This window comes from Bombina bombina, chromosome 1 (genome assembly GCF_027579735.1).
Source record: "Bombina bombina isolate aBomBom1 chromosome 1, aBomBom1.pri, whole genome shotgun sequence".
In the NCBI taxonomy this organism is placed as follows: domain Eukaryota; kingdom Metazoa; phylum Chordata; class Amphibia; order Anura; family Bombinatoridae; genus Bombina; species Bombina bombina.
Genome location: NC_069499.1, coordinates 414,538,534 through 414,562,622, shown reverse-complemented (window position 1 = coordinate 414,562,622; position 24,089 = coordinate 414,538,534). Strand labels below are relative to the sequence as shown.

The 24,089-nt window shown below is 36.0% G+C and overlaps 1 protein-coding gene across 7 annotated transcripts in view; it reads right to left on the bottom strand.

Moving 5' to 3' along the window:
- Positions 1-24,089, bottom strand: part of PKP4 (plakophilin 4) — a 784,378-nt gene that overhangs the window by 68,751 nt on the left and 691,538 nt on the right. For all 7 annotated transcript variants that reach the window (XM_053698322.1, XM_053698321.1, XM_053698324.1 and 4 more), the window contains 2 exons: positions 6,947-7,130; positions 6,350-6,467 (listed from right to left, as the gene is read on the bottom strand). In XM_053698322.1, the coding sequence (XP_053554297.1) occupies positions 6,350-6,467; positions 6,947-7,130 (302 nt within the window). The remainder of the gene's footprint in view (positions 1-6,349; positions 6,468-6,946; positions 7,131-24,089) is intronic.

Genomic DNA, 24,089 nt, shown 5'->3' with positions numbered 1-24,089 from the left:
CCCATGAAAAACTGTTGCTATAATCATGAAACTTCATATTTACCTTTTGCAGTCAGTTAACACAGTAACTAATAAAAGATCATCATGTAAATTATTTCATTAGCACATAAAAATATGCAAAGGCCTTTGAAAAAATACACTGCATAAACTCTCACGACAATCAAAGCAGCCAGCCGCCCCATGTCTAAAGCAGGTTTTTTTTTTATTGTAAATGATGAAGAAGACTGTATAATCTATTCCAAGCTGTCACGCGTTCAATTCCTATGGATATACAGTGGATATAAAAAGTCTACACACCCCTGTTAAAATGTCAGGTTTCTGTGATGTAAAAAAAAAATGAGACAAAGATAAATCATTTCAGAACTTTTTCCACCTTTAATGTGACCTATAAACTGTAGAAGTTGATTGAAAAACAAACTGAAACTTCTAGGTGGAGGGAAGTAAAAATAAAAAAATAAAATAATATGGTTGCATAAGTGTGCACACTTATAACTGGGGATGTAGCTGTAATTTAGAATTGAGCAATCACATTCAAAATCATGTTAAATAGGAGTCAGTACACACCTGCCATCATTTAAAATGCCTCTGATTAACCCCAAATAAAGTTCAGCTGTTCTAGTAGGTCTTTCCTGACATTTTCTTAGTCGCAACCTATGGCAAAAGCCATGGTTCGCAGAGAGCTTCCAAAGCATCAGAGGGATCTCATTGTTAAAAGGTATCAGTCAGGAGAACGGTACAAAATAATATCCAAGGCATTAGATATACCATGGAACACAGTGAAGACAGTCATCATCAAGTGGAGAAAATATGGTGCAACAGTGACATTACCAAGAACTGGACGTCCCTCCAAAATTGATGAAAAGACAAGAAGAAAACTGATTTGGGAGGCTGCCAAGAGGCCTACAGGCATCATTAAAGGATCTGCAGGAATATCTGGCAAGTACTGGCTGTGTGGTGCATGTGACAACTATCGCCCGTATTCTTCATATGTCTGGGCTATGGGGTAGAGTGGTAAGACGGAAGCCTTTTCTTACAAAAAAAAAAACATGCAAGCCCAGCTAAATTTTGCAAAAACACATCTGAAGTCTCCCAAAAGCATGTTGCAAAAGGTGTTCTGGTTTGATAAAACCAAGATTAAACTTTTTGGCCATAATTCCAAAAGATATGTTTGGCGCAAAAACAACACTGCATATAACCAAAAGAACACCATACCCACAGTGAAGTATTTTGGTGGCAGCATCATGCTTTGGGTCTGTTTTTCTTCAGCTGGAACTGGGGCCTTAGTCAAGGTAGAGGGAATTATGAACAGTTCCAAATACCAGACAATATTGGCACAAAACCTTCAGGCTTCTGCTAGAAAGCTGAACATGCAGAGGAACTTCATCTTTATGCATGACAACGCCCCAAAGCATACATACAAATCAACAAAGGAATGGCTTCACCAGAAGAAGATTAAAGTTTTGGAATGGCACAGTCAGAGCCCAGACTTGAATCCAATCGAAAATCTGTGGGGTGATCTTAAGTGGGCTGTGCACAAGAGATGCCCTCACAATCTGACAGATCTGGAGTGTTTTTGCAAAGAAGAGTGGGCAAATCTTGCCAAGTCAAGATGTGCCATGCTGAAAAACTCATACCCAAAAAGACTAAGTGCTGTAATAAAATCAAAGGGTGCTTCAACAAAGTATTAGTTTAAGGGTGTGTACACCATATTTTATTTTTTTATTTCTACTTCCCTCTACCTAAAAGATTTTAGTTTGTTTTGCAATTAAGTTGTACAGTTTATAGGTCACATTAAAGGTGGAAAAAATTCTGAAATGATTTATCTTTGCCTCAATTTTTTACATCACAGAAACCTGACATTTTAACAGGGGTGTGTAGACTTTTTATATCCACTGTAGTAGCTCACCCCGTGACACCAGATCAACCAAGCACCAGCAGTTTAAAGAAAGAAAAAAGCTGTGCTATAAAAGCAAGAGTTATATATATGTATGTAAGATTCAATAAAAATCTGTATTTAAAAATTGGATAACACAATGATTTATTAAACGCTTATTAAAAATGATCATGCAGTAAGGAACTTTTTAGAAAGATCAATCAAAGATATTGTGCTTGTCTTTAGATCCGGTGGTGTTTTTCCAGCAATACCAATTGCCAAAAAGAACACTAAGCAATGATCTCTACAGAAAGAGATTGCTGCTATTCACTTGATTTTAAATAAGTCTCCAAATGGATTTTGGAGCCCTTGATTGTTTGGGTTTTTTATGACAAATCAAATGATTTTTTTTATTAACTATCCCACAAAATATTTGTTAGGAGGACAGCTATTTTAAAGGCATGAACAATATCTTTAATATGATCTTTATAAAAAGTTCCTTATTGCATGATAAGTTAAAAAAACCTTTTTATAAATCATTTTTAAGTACATAATTTATAAATAGATTACTATTTAATCTCGCATACATATATTTTAACGCTTGTTTTTTTCCTTTCTGATTATTTTACCCTACTTGTTGTTTTGGGAACAAGTTGTTTAAGCTACTGATAAAGTTTTTCACCTGAGAGATTTTTTGTTCACAAGCAGCAGCAGTTTGCCAATAGCATACCTCCCAACATTTCAAAATTCAAAAGAGGAACACCCCCCCCCCCCGGCAAAAAAATTGAAATTTGGTGGGCGGGGCTTAAAAATCATAAGACCAAAGTAATATAAATAAAATTCTAAATAAAGTAATATATTTTAATATACAGGCAGCAAATCAAACACAAGCTCAAACCACTGGTATGGCTATGCAAGCTATGTATTTAATAAGCCTTTGCAAAAACATTGCTAAATATTTTTATCTTAATTGGACATTTAATAATAAATTCTTTAAAACTGCTCTCTGTCTCTGCATTCCCCATTAATATTCTAGATTCTGGCCTTTAAAGTCAGCAAAAATGCACAGTAGCACACTACATAGCATACACTTACACATGCAGACACACACACACTACATAGCATACACTTATACATGCAGACACACACACACTACATAGCATACACTTATACATGCAGATGCACACACACACTACATAGCATACACTTACACATGAAGATACACACACACTACATAGCATACACTTACACACGAAGATACACACACACTACATGGCATACACTTATACAGGCAGCACACATATACATGCAGATACACAGACACTATATAGTATACACTTATACATGCAGACACACACACACACACTACATAGCATACACTTATACATGCAGATACACACTTATACATGCAGATACACATGCACACTACATAGCTTACATTTATACATGCAGACACACACACACTACATAGCATAAACTTATACATACAGATACACACACACAGAGTTATGGATACAGATAGACATACACACTACATCATATATGAGTATCTGTAATTCATTGTATGGGGCCCTGGGGTTGGCAAGCACATTAGCTGGCAGCCTGTTTGTTACCCTGGTATTAGCACTGCTCATTGTATAAAACTGAAGGCATGCTTGTATTATCACCATGGGTTAGACATCATCACTACCAGAGGTAGGTTAGAGAGGTCACCATTACCCATAGTCAGAGTGTATACAGCCTTCTTACTCCTGCTTAACTCACACACCATTCCTTTTCCACAGGGAATCTAACAGGTATCTAACCCTGTCAGAGCAAAGTCAGCTGCTTCTGAGTATGGGCCCATACCTGTCCTGGGGAAAATCGGGACAGATGGCTAGCAACTCAGGACGGGGGACAGACCCCTAAAATCGGAACTGTCCCGTGAAAATCGGGACAGTTGGGGGGTATGCAATAGGGGTCGCTGACTTCTTTGTTGTTTCATTAACATAAGTGTATGTATTTAAGTGTCTCAGTCCAGGAACATAACTACATATTAGACCTTACCTGTGTGTGTGACAAACAATTGGATGATATGATTATACTTTGTATACAATAAATATTAGATTTTTAATTGCAACAAGGATGTGTCTGCACCTTTTTCTTATTTGATATACACTTATTTGATATACATAACTACATACACCTGACATATTGTGTTAAAAATAACTAGTGACTCTTCTCCTCCAGAACTTAGATTTCTGTTAAAGGCTTGACTGATTTCACACTAAACTAGCTTTGTCTTAGAGACTTTATCCCTTGTGTGACCTCTTATGGAAACCCCAAACAGAAAACCTCCAAACACCAATATAAACCATCCTGTGTATAAAGGAGATGACTAAGAATGTTATCCTATATAACAGCCCAAATAAGTGCAAACATAAAAATAAGAATGTGCACAAGCAAATAAAAAATAATGATATAGGAGAGTCTAGATGGGTCTTAAATGGACAGTATACTGTAAAATTGTTTCCCTTAATGTGTTTCCAATTACATTTTTAACAATTGCAGAGTATAAAATGTAGGAGAATTTGCTTTTTAAGGTTTGTGTATGTAAAATAACTGATTTTATGTTTTGAAGCCACAACCTAATACAATGGGTTGAGCTTGCAAGTATAATCAGATGTCATTACTTTATCACTTTGTGTACATATACCAGCTTTTTATCTTATATCTGCCTGTAAACCAAAGACCAATTCTTGGGAGAACAATGAGAAATTTAACATTTTATTACCTTATCTCTTCTATACCCCACTGGGAGTGTAATTTCTTCTGTTGGCTGTGTTTACACAGCTTATCTATAGCTTGGACCTAAGGCCAGAAACTTTCAGAAATGGTAGGGATACCACAGGCTAAATCAACTATTTCAGATGCCAATATAAGGATAAAGGAAATACTTGTAAAGTGGATCACTGGGAACAAATTAAAGGGGAAAACATTTTTGAGTAAACTGACCCTTTAAAGGGAACTGCAAATGCGGCTCTCTTCAAAGTTGTTCTCTTATTTTAACCCACTGCACAAGCCAGTTGGTAAAGCTCTGAATCGTTATATTGGGCTGCACCATCTTGTAGCACACATATTGTTGCACTGTGCGCTTTCACAGATCAGTGATGTTACCAGCTTTTTGAAAGAGGTACCTTGCAATTTGGGTTACCATAAAGAGTTACATTTTTGCCGTTTTTTTTGCTAAGTATATGAAACCCCCAATTTTTATTTCATGATTCAGATGGAGCATACAATTTTAAACAACTTTCCAATTTACTTCTATGATCAAATGATTGGCTTCATTTTATTGGTATCCTTTGTTAGATGAGCAGCAATGTACTATTGGGATCTAGCTAAGCACACTGGATGAGCCAATAAAAAACAAAATTTACTCTTACCTGATAAATTAATTTCTTTCATGATAGTCAAACCCCACAAGTCAGACATAGGAATATTCCCTTGCTGACCACTAGGAGGTGGTAAGAGGCACCTGAACACGCCAGGGCTTTAAATCCCTCCCACTTCCATGATCTCAGTCATACATATAGCCAAGTAGATCAGGAAAAAAACAAAAAGGAAGATAATGCAAATGCAAAAATAAGTACTTCCTTCACCTGAACAAAAAGAAAGGGCTTGTGGAATTTCACCATCATGAAAGAAAGGAATTTATCAGGTATTTATCATTATCAAGCATACAATTTATTTTCTTTCATCAGATGTTGAAAGCCTATGAGTCATCACAAGACCACCATGAAATAGGGGGAACAAACAGTGAAGATAGGATGTTACAATTCAGGCACAATGGCCCGCAGAACTTTCATGCCAAAGGTAGCCTCAGAAGAAGCATAAGCATAAACGTGATAAAACTACAAAAAATTATGTAAAGATGACCAAGTATCTGCCTCTCAAAATAGATCAATAGAAGCTTCACTATGAAAGGCCCAAGTAGTAGCAACTGCTCTAGTGGACTGAGGAGTTTTCCCTGCAAAATAAGCCTTGCGAAATAAAGCTTTGAGCCAAACTGCTAAAGTAACATCTGTAGCTTTCCTTATAAAAGGATCATGGGAAGTGGGAGGGATTTAAAATTCTGGTATGTTAGGATGTCTTTTACCTTCTCCTAGTGGTCAGGAGGGGAACATTCCCACATGTGATGACTTGTGAAGTCTCACCATCTGATGAAAGAAAAAAGGCATAAAAGAAAAAAAGCCACCAATCAGCAGCTAGATCACAGTAGTGCATTGCTGCCCCTGAGCCTACCTAAGTATTCATTTAACAAAAGATACCAAGAGAACTAAACAAATTAGATAATAGATGTAAATTGGAAAGTTGTTTAAAAGTGTATGCGCTGTCTGAATCAGGAATTAAAAATGTGGCTTTCATGTCACTTTAAATGGTTTCTTCATTAAAAAAATAAATAAAAAAAATAATAAAAAACAAACAAAAAGAAAGTACCTTGCTGTCAAAATCTGAAGTGTTCACACAGGTTTGAATTACAAACAGCAGAGAGTCAACCAGACCTTCACAATATCTCATCTGTTTACGTGCCTCTTCTCCTGCAGAGCTTAGATTTCTGTCAAACATAAAATAAACACATAAATAAACTAAATATTTTCCAAACAGTAAGATTAATTTTAATTGATTTTAATATCTTTTCTGAAAGTTATCACTTAATGATACCTGGAATATTTTTTTCTGATTCATATACCACCAACACACTACATTTCTATACTTCATGTCAGCCTTAAAGAATTACATTAGGTACAGTTTTACTAAATGAATCTTCTATACAAAGATAATTTTATTTACAGTGAAAAGCAAATGAATGATTCATATTTTACTTATAAACATAAAAATGAAAATCTTTAGGGTGACAATATGGGAACAGTGGTTGACTAATTGCCTGCATTTATATTATACCTTCTATAGAAATCTATTTCCTGTTGCACTATTTATATGGAGGTACCAACCAATTCTAGTAGTCTTGAACGACAAAGACACGTTACTTGGTTTACTGTTACAAGTGCAATAAACAGCTTAGCAGTGTCTTACCTCATGCAACCAGTGGTATTACGCAAAACTGATGAGGACTGAAACTTCATTTTGTGATCGTCATCAAAAGATGAATTGTTCAGCCCGGAATGCGGGACTATCACAGTGTTAGTGAGAGGAGATAAAGCATCGCGAATAATTGTCATCTTCACAGCGTCACAGGATGATAAATTCCACAGGACACCTGTAAATGAACACCACAGATTCAGCAACACTGTGATATATGGAGGCTTCAAACCATTTGTCTAATTCAGAGATTGTGTCTTTAGAAATTGAAATTGTAAATATTTTGCAAGTGTCTCCCCAGGTCTACAAAATCTGCACCCAGTTATTCATAATCCAATGTCAGTGAATAATTTTGTTCGTCATCTGAGTACACATGACTACTGTGTACTGCTGTGTTATAGTTTGAAAGTAATTTAATGCACCTTCTTTGGTTCACAGAAGATAAATGTGCTACTTAGCTATGTATTTCAGTTTAGTTTCAGTTAGAGAAAATAATGATATAAACTTAGCAGTTAGATGATTTTGTTTGGAAGCCAGGTAATGGTTTATGAATTCAGATTACATTTTAATAGTCTAAAATTAGAGTTTTGAGCAACCATGGCATATGAAACCTGTCAAGTTGTGTTAAAGACATGTAATAAATGACATTAAAGGGACAGTCTAGCCAAAATAAACGTTAATGATAAAGATAGGGCATGCAATTTGAAACAACTTTCCAATTTACTTTTATTATCAAATTTGCTTTGTTAAATGGACATTAAATCCAAAATATTTCTTTCATTATTCAGATAGAGAATAAAATTCTTTGTTGAAGCGATACCTAGGTAGGTATAGTGTGCACGCATCTGAAGACCTACATGACAGGAAAAAGTGCTGCCATCTAGTGCTCCTGCTAATGTATAACATTGTTGCAAAACTGCTGCCATATAGTGCTATAGACACGTGCACACTTCTGAGCTTACATTCTTGCTTTTCAACAAAGAAACTAAGAAAATTTGATAACAGAAGTAAATTGGAAAGTTGTTTAAAATTGTGTGCTCTATCTGAATCATGAAAGAAAAAATTTGGGTTTTAGGTCCCTTTAACTTCGTATTCTTTATTGAAAGATAAACCTAAGTAGGCTCATATGTTAAATTTCTATGCCCTTGAAGGCCACCTCTTATCTCAGTGTATTTTGACAGTTTTTCACAGCTAGACAGTGCTAGTCCATGTGTGCCATACAGAAAACATTGTGCTTGCTTATGTGGAGTTATTTATGCGTCAGCACTGATTGGCTAAAAAGCAAGTCTGTCAAAAGAACTGAAATAAGGGGGGGCAGTCTGCAGAGGCTTAGATGCAAGATAATCACAGAGGTAAAACATGAACTAATAGAACAGTGTTGGATATACAAAACTGGAGAATGGGTAACAAAGATTATCTACTTGAAAATGTTTATTGTTTAAAAAGTTAGACTGTCCCTTTAACTACAATAATTATGAAGGTGACTTCCAGTGCTTCAGTGTTTGTTATATAGTACAACAGTCTCTCTAGGATTTTCCATAGTAAAGACTTAAATTCTTAAAACTTCTAAGAGACATACAACTTAGAGAATATCAAGTAAATCGTAACGTAAGGTATGTTATTTTCACATATCAAAGTATCATGCATTAGTAGAAATAATGTGATTATATCAATTGATTATCATAATCCTAGAAACTAAATCTAGACATTGCTAATAATTAAAAGGTGAAACCCCTCAAACTCTAGAGTCTAATCGTTTTTTTTAACCTTTCCTTGGAGGTACCCTAATAAATATCAGCTAAGATATGAGCCAAGAAATTGAGAGTTCTGTATTTTCAAATTCATTTCTAATTATCTTGGCCCTCCAAGTTAATACTTACCAGGTACAATGCGTACAAAGCAATGTAAACATTATATGGTGGAAGAAAAGAAACCCAACACAATTACAGCAAAACATATACAAATGTATTGAAACACATAATTTAAAAAATTTCCCCTAAAGTGTGCAGAAACTGACAGATGACTATCCAGTTTATAGTAAGAAAGACGTTATTATGCGCCTTTCCATAGTGCTGCCTGACATAGATCACATGATGCTGCGCCTGCTTTCATTGCTCAGAAAGGTGAGCCTGCCCATGTAGAATTGAATAACTCAATGTATTTCAAATGAGTTACTAGTGTAACTGATCTCTTTTAAGGATAGATATAAACAAATGCCTGGAGAAAACTGTAGAAGTAATGGTTCCTGTGCCCCACCGTTCTACCCAGGACCTATTTAGTGGGTCCACCATCTGGCTGATTTTACTGACCACCTGGCTACAATTTAAGCCAATATTAATAAAACAATTAGCAAATATTCAATGTTTTTTGCACAAACGGTCATTACATTTTATTTGTATTAAATGATGCAATTCATTTGTGCTTTGGATAGCTTAAAGGACCAGTCAACACTGTACATTTGCATAATAAACAAATGCATGATAAGAAGACAATGCAATAGCACTTAGTCCGAACTTCAAATGAGTAGTAGATTTTTGTTAAATAAATTGCAAAGTTATGTCTATTTCCACTCCCCCTGTACCATGTGACAGCCATCAGCCAATCACAAATGCATATACGTATATGCTGTGAATTCTTGCACATGCTCAGTAGGAGTTGGTGACTCAAAAAGTGTAAATATAAAAAGACTGTGCACATTTTGTTAATGGAAGTAAATTGGAAAGTTGTTTAAAATTGCATGTTCTATCTGAATCATGAAGTTTAATTTTGACTTGAGTGTCCCTTTAAACATTATTTATAATTAACAGAAAATGTTATAATGTTGGAAAGTATTTTGCTATCGCCATCTGACTACTTCATAATACCACCTGGCTGACACTGAAATGACAGAGACCCATAGTATCAAAGTATTAGAAATTAAAAGGGCATGAAACCCAAAATGTTTCGTTCATGATTCAATAGAAGCATGCCATTTTAACCCCTTAATGAGGTTATGGGGATTTAATTTTTAATAGCATGGTCTCGCTGCCAGCGGTAAGACCGCACTATTTCCAGTGGCCGAAAAGAAGAAGTGCTGGCCCTGTGCCAACCAAACCCCTACTAGCCTGAGGGTAGTGTTACCTAGTTACCACCTAAGTTGTATAGTTCAATAGTGTAAGATCCTTCAGGCGCCTAACTGAAAGGCGGAGGGGGATAAGAAAGGATGATCAAACCCACGTTATAAGTATAAATAAAAGTTAGTACAATTTATTACAAACAGTCTATCTGCACAAAAATTCAAATATTCAAAAATTACATGGATCCATGATACAAATATCACATATATAAAAACAACAAGGAGGATTAAAATTGAGATAAAAAATGGAATTAAAAACAATGTGGATGATATAATATATGTCTCCTGATAAATTGGAAGATCCCAAAGATGGTGAATAAATCTAAGTGATGATAATAGTGCAAGTGACACCAGGTGGTGTGTAACTTCTAAATCAATAATATAAGATAAACAAATTAAAATAAAATACAATACAATGATTGAAAGTCCATAATAGTGGGTTAAAAAATGCACAAAGAAATTAAATTTTTTTAAAAAAGTGAAAAATTTCGAACAGAAAAATTCGAACAAAAATCCAAACAAAACGAATCACAATTATCCAACTGTGAAAAGTATAATTCAAAAAGTGTCCAACTAAAAGATGTCCAACTTAAAACTGTGTCCAATCCAAACAGTGTAATCAAAAACAAAAATTGGCCAATCCAAAATTGTGTATATTTAAATGTATCCAGCAGTTAAAAGTGTAAGTGAAGGTGAAAGGAGTATCCTGCGGTGAGGAATGATGAGACCACAATAGGAGCAGTGAATGAATATAACTATAAACGATGTTGTACTTCCTCTAGTTGTCCAAAATTAATAAAACATCCAAGGCGATACCTATAGAAAAGCAAATAAAAACAACATAGTGCAATAACGTCTTAGTAATAGTAGTGATATAGGAATATAGCTTACCAATCAGCCAACGCGTTTCGGCCCGTGATAGGCCTTTATCAAGACTGATTTTTAATGAGGATTGGTAGCTATTTGTAGTCTGGGAACCGGAAGTGTCACGTTAATCCACTTTCGGTTTTCGTGAAGTCACAGTGGATTTTAACACATATAATTAGACAAATATGTATCTATAAAACAGTTTAGTGTACATTTATACTTTAAACGGAGGTAATAGTGAGACAAGAGGTGGAAATAGTACTTTTTGATCATCCTCTTATTTCTCCGTGTGCCAGTGACGTCACTTCCGGTTAGGTCTCTCGAGTTTCTAAACCTTACTGGTGCTTTTTTAGGTATTAAAGATACTTTTCTTATAGACAATAATAGTCGTCAAAAAGTCTAATTGCTTAAACTATTTTAGTATGAAAAAGGGGTGTTTTACCCGGGCGTCGTGATGTCCGTTATTTGGACCACCCGATTGGTCGTGACGTCAATGGGGGCGTCTGAAAGGGCTTGATGTTTATTCACTATCCTTCTTGTATGTATATATAGAACGGTGCCTGATCATTTAAATAAAGGGGATCTTGAATTGTGGTTTTGATATAAACCATTTATCTGAAAAGTGGGAGTTGCATGATCGTTATATACTGTTTACATACGATAGTCATCTGAATAAATTTATAGGGTATTTCTATGACATCTAATATGTGTGTATAAAGCCTTATATTACCTTCACGGTATGGTTAAATAGGAATTAAGTAAGGATTGGGTTTAGAGACGAACCTTTATAATACCTATACGATATAACAAAATTTATGAGAAACGAAAAATAAAATAAAAGAATATAGACCTGTTGGCTTTCAGTGATTAGGGATATAGATTTGGGAAAAAAAGATTCCTTGTTGGTTACTAAAAGCTGACCTATCTGTTAGATGTCCAAAGTCTTAAATCTATATAATGAAGCTGGAAACCATCAATGGATGCAAAATCTTATAAGTCGCTACTGGGAGTGGATGTATGTATCTCCCTACTCAGTGTACATGTTTGTGTCTTTAATCTTGCTTTAGCAGCAGAGTCTGGGGGATCGATGGATTTCTTCAAATTCTTATGTATACCCTTCTATTAAAACCTTTCTTTAACTTCTCCTCACAGTGCACCATCTTGAAGATTAGCTTTTTAGTACCACAGTACATATTATTGGTGGTTTTCTATCTATTTCTTTACTATTCTTCTCTAAGAATTTAAACCACCTGAATCTAGAAATAGAGTTCAGCCCATAATTTATTGTTAGATTTTCTATATATCCTTTGTTTTTATATATATATATATATATATACCTTTTTATTTTCTTTATTTTTGACCAAATTAACCCAGAGCTAGGATGGATTCCTTATTAGCCATCAGACAGGACATGCTTATAGATATAAATGTGAATGTAAAGTCTAAAAATTTAGACGATGTGGCAGAAGATACTGTAGATATTCAATCCATATTTAAGGATTTAGAGAAACTATTAATATCTGAACTGAAATTTAAAGCTGAGATATCCTTTCTCAAAAAATGCCTTGAGCTAGAAATTATTCCGAAGGGTTCAATCACCCACAAGGAATGCGCTTTCCCGTTATCAGAGTCTATCCCTGAAAAATGGAGACTAGTCCTAATAAACACCTCCAGACAGTTGATGAAATTTATCATAGAGTATAGAGAATCTCTAGCCTTAGAAATGGATAAAGACATTAAAGAAAATGAGGAGATTTTATTAAATTTGGGAAGTTTAGGACAAGAATCCAAAGAGATTATTGAAAAGAAAGACCTTTTGATCAAAAAATTTACAAAAACACGAGAAGACATTATTTTCAAAAAAACAAAAAAATTGCAAAGGGAATTAGAAAACAAAGTCGATAGGGAAATGGATGAGAACAATAGTGGACATAATGATAATACTGATGTAGCAATTGAGAGTGCACCAGTAGCTAAGCCAGCGACACCTAACAAAGAATGGCAGAATATGTCAAAACAAGGACATCATACCTATTTCAACACACAAAATCAATATGACAGTACTAATAACTATGTATATAAAACTAGGGATTACTATACACACGACAAGAACTTTTCTAGACAACCATATTGGAAAAGAGGGGGACAGAGACAACCTAGAGTCTATAATGATTATCAAAATCTTGAATATAGAGGCAACAGTGGAAATATGAGGTGGGAAGATAGGCACTCACCGGACAGAAGAGGAAGACACTGGCAGAATAGAAGAAATAACAACCAAGGATGGAATGCCAGGAACGAATATAGACATGGCTATTACCATAATCAATCCAGAAGACAACATTATGAAGGATGTCAGGATTCCATTTCATGTTTTACTTCTCTCACTTCTCATCACATGGTTCTCTCACTTTCATGTTACTTAAGGCTCCACCTGTCAGCAAACAGGTGCTTAGTTATTTTCATTAGCAGGAGTAACAGCTTACACACAGTCTCTGAGCTGCATTGTTTTTCTCAAACCAACTGCTTTCACAAAGGACTGTTTGCTTGGATTACTCTGTACTATTTTCTACAAGGATTACATCCCCTGAAATATCCTGTTTGCATCCTTGGACTTACAGCTAAGTTACCTCTTAATTTTATTCCTTGCATACTATTTGAGAACTTAACTGCTGAATTGTTATTGTACACTTACAGCATCACTCTTAATTTAACTGGAGCTGACAGGCACTGCAGTTTTCTAAATAACTCTGCACACTATTTCATACTGGGGAATCAATGTCTCCTTTCTCACTTCATAATATATATGCTGCTTTAAGAACAAGACTTTGAACTCTAAGTTACAAGATTGAACTGAAGAGGATTTAACCATTTCAAAATAAAAAGAGTTACTTGGTTTTGCAACTGCAAGTCTGGGCACCTTGCCAAATTCCTCTCTTACGCTGCAGCAGCTGCTCTCAATAAACACAGTTTCAAAGTTGCAGCTACAAGACAACTGAAGCATTCTCTGTGACTTGTTAAAAGTATATCTCTTGCAAACCAAGCTTACTTCTTACAAGGATTAACCAACTCTCTCCTGCATTACATGTTTATTTAATGTAAGCTTAAAAAATAATTTTTGTTCTTTCAAGTTCTTTAAATTAGAAGCATATTTTTCTTCTATCATTTTTTCATTATTTTTCCATACTGTGCCAGTCTAACAGTATTGGAAATATTGTGCTTAGAAGGATTCATGTTGTGATAGTACTAACAGCATTGAACCTCTAACTTAATATTAATTCACCACAGGTTTACTGGTCTATGCTCACCTAAATAGCCCAAAATCCCTGGTGATACAAAACAATAATTGATCTGCAGTTGCGTTCCACTTACATAGTTGAAATAGACTTTACAAAGGAAGTCCCTATTATAGGGAACAGTATGGGAGACCCTATTACCAACATAACTCAGCTAGAGAAGAATACAAAGAGGTTGACTCAAGACAAGATTGGGACTATAGGGAATCATACAGGACACCAGTATGGAAAGAGAACAATACGAGGTACGAAAATGGACGACCATACGTATCCCCACAGGTCCATTTTGAAAGAGAGAACAACAGAAACCAAAACAGATAGGTCAGCTTTTAGTAACCAACAAGGAATCTTTTTTTTCCCAAATTTTTTTTCCCCCAAATCTATATCCCTAATCACTGAAAGCCAACAGGTCTATATTCTTTTATTTTATTTTTCGTTTCTCATAAATTTTGTTATATCGTATAGGTATTTCAGTTCAGATATTAATAGTTTCTCTAAATCCTTAAATATGGATTGAATATCTACAGTATCTTCTGCCACATCGTCTAAATTTTTAGACTTTACATTCACATTTATATCTATAAGCATGTCCTGTCTGATGGCTAATAAGGAATCCATCCTAGCTCTGGGTTAATTTGGTCAAAAATAAAGAAAATAAAAAGGTATATATATATATATATAAAAACAAAGGATATATAGAAAATCTAACAATAAATTATGGGCTGAACTCTATTTCTAGATTCAGGTGGTTTAAATTCTTAGAGAAGAATAGTAAAGAAATAGATAGAAACCACCAATAATATGTACTGTGGTACTAAAAAGCTAATCTTCAAGATGGTGCACTGTGAGGAGAAGTTAAAGAAAGGTTTTAATAGAAGGGTATACATAAGAATTTGAAGAAATCCATCGATCCCCCAGACTCTGCTGCTAAAGCAAGATTAAAGACACAAACATGTACACTGAGTAGGGAGATACATACATCCACTCCCAGTAGCGACTTATAAGATTTTGCATCCATTGATGGTTTCCAGCTTCATTATATAGATTTAAGACTTTGGACATCTAACAGATAGGTCAGCTTTTAGTAACCAACAAGGAATCTTTTTTTCCCAAATCTATATCCCTAATCACTGAAAGCCAACAGGTCTATATTCTTTTATTTTATTTTTCGTTTCTCATAAATTTTGTTATATCGTATAGGTATTATAAAGGTTCGTCTCTAAACCCAATCCTTACTTAATTCCTATTTAATCATACCGTGAAGGTAATATAAGGCTTTATACACACATATTAGATGTCATAGAAATACCCTATAAATTTATTCAGATGACTATCGTATGTAAACAGTATATAACGATCATGCAACTCCCACTTTTCAGATAAATGGTTTATATCAAAACCACAATTCAAGATCCCCTTTATTTAAATGATCAGGCACCGTTCTATATATACATACATACAAGAAGGATAGTGAATAAACATCAAGCCCTTTCAGACGCCCCCATTGACGTCACGACCAATCGGGTGGTCCAAATAACGGACATCACGACGCCCGGGTAAAACACCCCTTTTTCATACTAAAATAGTTTAAGAAATTAGACTTTTTGACGACTATTATTGTCTATAAGAAAAGTATCTTTAATACCTAAAAAAGCACCAGTAAGGTTTAGAAACTCGAGAGACCCAACCGGAAGTGACGTCACTGGCACACGGAGAAATAAGAGGATGATCAAAAAGTACTATTTCCACCTCTTGTCTCACTATTACCTCCGTTTAAAGTATAAATGTACACTAAACTGTTTTATAGATACATATTTGTCTAATTATATGTGTTAAAATCCACTGTGACTTCACGAAAACCGAAAGTGGATTAACGTGACACTTCCGGTTCCCAGACTACAAATAGCTACCAATCCTCATTAAAAATCAGTCTTGATTGGGGCCTATCACGGGCCGAAACGCGTTGGCTGATTGGTAAGCTATATTCCTATATCACTACTATTACTAAGACGTTATTGCACTATGTTGTTTTTATTTGCTTTTCTATAGGTATCGCCTTGGATGTTTTATTAATTTTGGACAACTAGAGGAAGTACAACATCGTTTATAGTTATATTCATTCACTGCTCCTATTGTGGTCTCATCATTCCTCACCGCAGGATACTCCTTTCACCTTCACTTACACTTTTAACTGCTGGATACATTTAAATATACACAATTTTGGATTGGCCAATTTCTGTTTTTGATTACAGTGTTTGGATTGGACACAGTTTTAAGTTGGACATCTTTTAGTTGGACACTTTTTGAATTATACTTTTCACAGTTGGATAATTGTGATCCGTTTTGTTTGGATTTTTGTTCGAATTTTTCTATTCCCAGTGGCCAGCAGGAAGGAGGGAGAGCGCAATAATGCAGTTATGTTGCTCGCGGCTTGACCCACACTATTGTACTCAAGAAAACCTTTAACGATCAGCGACATACAGAGAATACAGAGAACATCCTGGTCGTTAAGGGGTTAAACAATTTTCTCATTTAATTCTATAATCATATTTTCCTCTTTCTTTTGGTATCTTTATAATAATTTAATAATGGATGTAACAGCATGGGACTGCACCATCCAGACTAAAAAGATATCCGAGATTCTGTAGTAAGCTAGTAGATTTTTTTTCCTGCAGATATAGTAAAGTTTAAATTGCATACAATATCTAGTGGTCATTCAGCAAAATGGCCACCAACTTCAATTTCTGTGAACTGGTGTAGATTTTTTGGAAATACTGGAATCACCCAAGGTGGTTCTACTGACAGTTGTCTAAGCAATGGATATCCCTGCCTTCCTCACCGGAGACAGAAATTCTGTAGCAACCATTCTAGGTGATGTTTGATGTAAGGTGAAAAAGAAAGAGCTGTGGCATTTGTGCAAACTCAGTCCTTTTGGGTGATAGCAATTTTGTAAGCTCTTGTTACAGTAGAGCAAACAGTGTCCATAAAGTGGCCAGCCCATTAACAGGCTCCAGCAATTGGTATTTGTTTTTCCCAATGACCTACAGTTGTATGCAAAAGTTTAGGCACCCCTGACAATTTCCATGATTTTAAATTGTAAATAATTGGGTGTCTCGATCAGCAATTTAATTTTGATGTATCAAATAACTGAAGGACACAGTAATATTTCAGTAGTGAAATTAGGTTTATTGGATTAACAGAAAATGTGCAATATGCATTAGACAGGTGCATAAATTTGGGCACTCTTGTCATTTTGTTGATTTGAATACCTGTAACTACCTAACACTGATTAATTGGAACACACAATTGGTTTGGTGAGCCCATTAAGAATTGAACTTCATAGACAGGTGCATCCAATCATGAGAAAAGGTATTTAAGGTGGCCAATTGCAAGTTGTTGTTCTCTTTGACTCTCCTCTGAAGAGTGGCAACATGGGGGCCTCAAAACAACTCTCAAATGACCTGAAAACAAAGATTGTTCAACATTATGGTTTAGGGGAAGGCTACAAAAAGCTATTACAGAGATTTAAGCTGTAAGTGTCCACTGTGAGGAGCATAGTCAGGAAATGGAAGACCACAGGCACAGTTCTTGTTAAGGCCAGAAGTGGCAGGCCAAGTAAAATATTGGAGAGGCAAAGGATGGTGAGAACAGTCAAAAACAGCCCACAGACCCCCTCCAAAGATCTACAACATCATCTTGCTGCAGATGGTGTCACTGTGCATCGTTCAACAATTCAGCGCACTTTGCACAAGGAGAAGCTGTATGGGAGAGTGATGCGGAAGAAGCCTTTTCTGCACACCTGCCACAGAGTCGCTTGAGGTATGCAAACGCACATTTGGACAAGCCAGCTTCATTTTGGAAGAAGGTGCTGTGGAGTGATGAAACAAAGATTGAGTTATTTGGTCATAACAAGGGGCGTTATGCCTGGCGGCAAAAGAACACAGCGTTCCAAGACAAACACTTGCTACCCACTGTGTGGCCAGTGCTGGTACTGGGAATCTTGTTAAAGTTGAGGGTCGCATGGATTCCCCTCAATATCAGCAGATACTTGAGAATAATGTTGAGGAATCAGTCACAAAGTTAAAGTTATGCTGGGGCTGGATATTGCAACGACCCAAAACACTGCTCAAAATCTACTCTGGCATTTATGCAGAGGAACAAGTACAATGTTCTGGGATGGCTATCCCAGTCCCCAGAGCAGAATATCATTGAAAATCTGTGGGGTGATTTGAAGTAGGCTGTCTATGCTTGGCAACCATCAAACCTAACTGAACTGGAGATGTTTTGCAAGGAGGAATGGTGCAAAATACCTTCAAAGTATTATATGAAAATGATGAAAGACAGCACCTCTCTTTTCCTTTGTGGGGCACAGGAAAGGGTTAGCCAAACCCCAATATGTATTCAAAATAAAGTAGTTTTCCAGCCTCCAGTCAAGTTAAAAAGACCTTTATTAATTTCTTACAGGGTCCATCACATCAACCAACAACGTTTCAAACCTATTCCAGGTTCTTAATCATGTCTCATGATTAAGAACGTGGAATAGGTTTGAAACTTTGTTGGTTGATGTGATGGACCCTGTAAGAAATTAATAAAGGTCTTTTTAACTTGACTGGAGGCTGGAAAACTACTTTATTTTTATCCAAAATACCTTCATCCAGAATCCAGACACCCATTACAGGCTATAGGAAGCATCTAGAGGCTGTTATTTCTGCTAAAGAAGGCTCTACTAAATATTGATGCAATATTTCTGTTGGGGTGCCCAAATTTATGCACCTGTCTAATTTCGTTTGGATGCATATTGCACATTTTCTGTTAATCCAATAAACCTCATTTCACTACTGAAATATCACTGTGTCCTTCAACTATTTGATAGATCAAAATAAAATTGCTGATCCAAACACCCAATTATTTATAAATGAAAATCATGGAAATTGTCAGGGGTGCCTAAACTTATGCATACGACTGTACCTGGATATGGTCAGTGTCACATGCATTATAAAATCCTATAAAACACAATCAATTTTCAAAGAAAACTTTTTGCAAACAAATTGTAAAAAATTTTCTAAAAGAAAAAACTACCATACATTTCAAATTCACTTTCTGGCTTGTAGGAAGGGGGTTACCCAAGACGACAGATAGCTCAGCATGCTAATGCACTGTGGCTGAGCTCTGTAGCAACCTGAGGGTTGCAGGTTCGATCCCCGGCAAGGTCCACTCAGCCTTTCATCCTTCCAAAGTCGATAAGATGAGCAGCGCCTTGAGACCCTTACGGGTGATTAGCCGTGCTTTACAAGTACCCAATACATACATACAAAAAGATCTGGGAGTTCATATTTTCTCTAAGAAAGCAATTCATAAATTCAATATTATACGATGAGTGAATAACACAGATTAGCAAATTGTTTTATGCATACAAGCTTGCATTAAAGCTTTAGTATTCTCTAACACTACACTAGAAAACATTTATAGTTCATCAGAAAGATGCAATGTCAATCCAGGCAATGTCATCGTAATCTCAGGTTTTATTTCTCTCTTGTATGTTACCCAACTAGACTGCTTATTAACATCAATTTCAGTTTGGCATTCTTCAGATAAGTTATACTTTACTAATGAGACCAGACAACTGAATTCTCCTGCCATTTAGGAGGAAGATTTACCTCACAGTAGATCGTACATGTAATCATTAACACTAAGAAATTAGTTTCTGTATTTGGCTGGATGCCAAAGTGCTATTAATTGTGTTCTAATTTGATGAACAATGGTGAAATAATGACAGTTTTCAATGTCAAAATATTATAAGCAGGGCTTGAAATTTCCTTAAGTCCAGAACTAGATACATTTTTAAAAAACAAACAAACAAAAAACCCACAGTGGGGTAAGAAATAAAGCATGACTAGTAACTTTTTCTCTCACTGATTAGAAAACTAACACTCCAGCAGTTATCAGTAATACTATTTATTTCTAACGCCGGAAGGAAAAAATGGAAGTAAATACAATATACGAAACACCACTGCAATGTCTGGCATATTTTGTAATTAGTTCACTGTAACATGTTCCAAATTAAATTGCTCAAGTTAAGTTAAAAAATAACCAGGGGATGTAAACTAAACACAAGCAATTTGGATTGTTGCCAAGGAATTCCAATACTGAAATGATGAAAACCAAATTACGCAAATAAAAACCAAGAAAGAAGACTTAAATAATGGCAGTAAAGAGAGATTTTCTCACAAATTTAAAACCTAGGTGAAATGTGCCTGACATGGAAAAAAATTAGAGTCAATCTGTTACATATAATGAAATTAAAACAAGTTACAGGTAGAAAACCCTTTAACCAAACTGCTGGGGATCGGAAAAGGTTTTGATTTCAGAATAGTTTGGATTTTGGAATCTTCGGGACAGCTTTGAGTTAGGATGGAACCAAGTGAAAAAAAAATATTTTATGTAATTTAGGCAATATTTACATGTCAATACAACTTATACATACAGCCTATCGTTTTATATAATTTTTAATACTTTTGCATACATAGTTCCATCAGATAGATAGTACACCACTGTCATCAGAAAGGTAATTACTTTAAATAAATATAGACTATTATCTGCGTGTTAGAACACAAAAACTAAATCAAAGACACAGGCAGAGAAGATTGTGATTTATAGGCAGGGAAAATAGTTTGGATTTTGGAGTTTGCAGATTTGTAACTGTACCTATTTATAGGGAGGCGATTAAAATCCTTAAACTCAAAATCCCTAATACCATAAAACAGAATCTTGAAATCCAGAAAGATCATAATCCTTAATCTCTAAAATCCAGAAAATCAAAATGCACAAAGAACAAAATCCCCAAATTAAAAAATACCTAAACTTAAAAAAAAAAATAAAAAAAAAAATGGATATAAACAACTATTGAGCCCAAAAAGCAACTGCACAGACTGCTTTCCACATAACTCACATAATCGCTTTTTCAGAACTCCCCATACACTTATAGCATAGGGGTTCACCTTCCAAACCCCATCCCACTAAATCATGCATGCGCACTGACGTAATTGCGATGCCGGCGGCCATCGTTGTTGACTACAAATCCCCTATCGAGTCACTGTATCAAACAGATATGATGTACTGTTATCTCCCCATGTTCACTATCTTTTTGCCTCCGCATGGAGGGCGGTTCACTTGGGGTGGATGCCAAAGGGTCGGCAGGGCGCCGTCTTGAACCCCCCAGGCAGAGGCAAAAAGATTGTGGACTGCAGAATTTTATTGTTTCAGGATTCTGGTTGACGGCATTTGACAAGTAAGGGATTTTTTTTGTTGTTTCAGGATTTTACTATTCGGGATTATGTTGTGTCTGCATTTTTTACTTTCGGAATTTAGAACATCGGCATTGCAAGTGTTCTGATATAGACCCCTATTTATGCAAGGGTACTTATGAAAAATAAAACGTCTAAATATATAATTCTCAGAATGTATTACAATCTGAGCAACTTTACAGACTCCAGACAATTTATCATGATCACAGAACATGAGGGAAAAAAAAAAAGTCAAAATATCTAAGCACGTATCTCTTTTATACATAATAGCAAAACAAGAGAAAATGGTGTTACACTTCTGTTCTGACAGGTTCAACAAAATGAGGTAAAATAATAGCATAGTGGAATAATATAAAGACCCAGAAGATTAAATCCGCAGTAGGTGTCAATGACAGAGTAGTACACTGGCGTATTCAATAGTCAAAAATGAAATGTTACCATAAGCTCTGTGCCAGCGTCTGCTGCTAGCAAACAGTATCTATGCTGGGATACTAGGAAGACACTAAGCAATAAGTAATGCTGCCATAAATCGCGGTCAGGAAAATAAAATGACTGATTTTTATTTTTTTACAATTCAGGCTTTAAAGTGATGTACTGTAAGCCAAATAATAGGGAGAGATCTAGAATTAAAAATAAAATAAATAAATAAATCCAATCATGAATTGCTGCTTGCAAAACATTTCTGGCATATTTAACTACTTAAAGGGACATGAGACCCACATTTTTTCTTTCATGATTTAGAAAGAGAATGCAATTTTAAACATCTTTCTAATTTACTTCTATTATCTAATTTGTTTTATTCTCTTGATATTCTTTGCTGAAAAGCATATCTAGATATGCTCAGTAGCTGCTGATTGGTTGCTGCACATAGAAGCCTCATGTGATTGGCTCACCATGTGCATTGCTTTTTCTTCAACTAAGGATATCTAAAAAATGAAGCAAAAACAGAATTTATGCTTACCTGATAAATTACTTTCTCCAACGGTGTGTCCGGTCCACGGCGTCATCCATAACTTGTGGGAATATTCTCTTCCCCAACAGGAAATGGCAAAGAGCACAGCAAAAGTTGTCCATATAGCCCCTCCCAGGCTCCGCCCCCCCAGTCATTCGACCGACGGTTAGGAGAAAAAAAGGAGAAACTATAGGGTGCCGTGGTGACTGTAGTGTATAGAGAAAGAAATTTTTCAAACCTGATTAAAAAACCAGGGCGGGCCGTGGACCGGACACACCGTTGGAGAAAGTAATTTATCAGGTAAGCATAAATTCTGTTTTCTCCAACATTGGTGTGTCCGGTCCACGGCGTTATCTATAACTTGTGGGAACCAATACCAAAACTTTAGGACACGGATGAAGGGAGGGGGCAAATCAGGTTACCTAAACAGAAGGCACCACGGCTTGCAAAACCTTTCTCCCCAAAAATAGCCTCCGAAGAAGCATAAGTATCAAATTTGTAGAATTTGGCAAAAGTGTGCAGAGAAGACCAAGTCGCTGCCTTACATATCTGATCAACAGAAGCCTCGTTCTTGAAGGCCCATGTGGAAGCCACAGCCCTAGTAGAGTGAGCTGTGATTCGTTCAGGAGGCTGCCGTCCGGCAGTCTCATAAGCCAATCGGATTATGCTTTTCAGCCAGAAAGAAAGAGAGGTAGCAGCAGCTTTTTGTCCTCTCCTCCTACCAGAATAAACGACAAACAAAGAAGAAGTTTGTCTGAAATCCTTTGTTGCTTCTAAATAGAACTTTAAAGCACGGACTACATCTAAATTGTGTAACAAACGTTCCTTCTTTGAAACTGGGTTCGGACACAAAGAAGGAACAACTATTTCCTGGTTAATGTTCTTGTTGGAAACAACTTTTGGAAGAAAACCAGGCTTGGTACGCAAAACAACCTTATCTGAATGGAACACCAGATAGGGTGGATCACACTGCAAAGCAGATAATTCAGAAACTATTCTAGCAGAAGAAATAGCAACTAAAAACAAACTTTCCAAGATAGTAACTTGATATCTATGGAATGTAAGGGTTCAAACGGAACCCCTTGAAGAACTGAAAGAACTAAATTTAGACTCCAGGGAGGAGTCAAGGGTCTGTAAACAGGCTTGATTCTAACCAAAGTCTGTACAAAAGCTTGTACATCTGGCACAGCTGCCAGTCGTTTGTGTAACAAGACAGATTAAGCAGAAATCTGTCCTTTTAGAGAACTCGCTGACAATCCCTTATCCAAACCTTCTTAAAGAAAGGAGAGGATATTAGGAATTTTAGTCTTACTCCAGGAGAATCCCTTGGATTCACACCAACAGATATATCTTTTCCATATTTTATGGTAAATCTTTCTAGTCACAGGTTTTCTGGCTTGGACCAGAGTATCTATCACTGAATCTGAAAACCCACGCTTGATAAATCAAACGTTCAATTTCCAAGCAGTCAGCTGCAGAGAAACTAGATTTGGATGTTCGAATGGACCTTGTACTAGAAGGTCCTGTCTCAAAGGTAGCTTCCATGGTGGAGCCGATGACATATTCACCAGGTCTGCATACCAAGTCCTGCGCGGCCACGCAG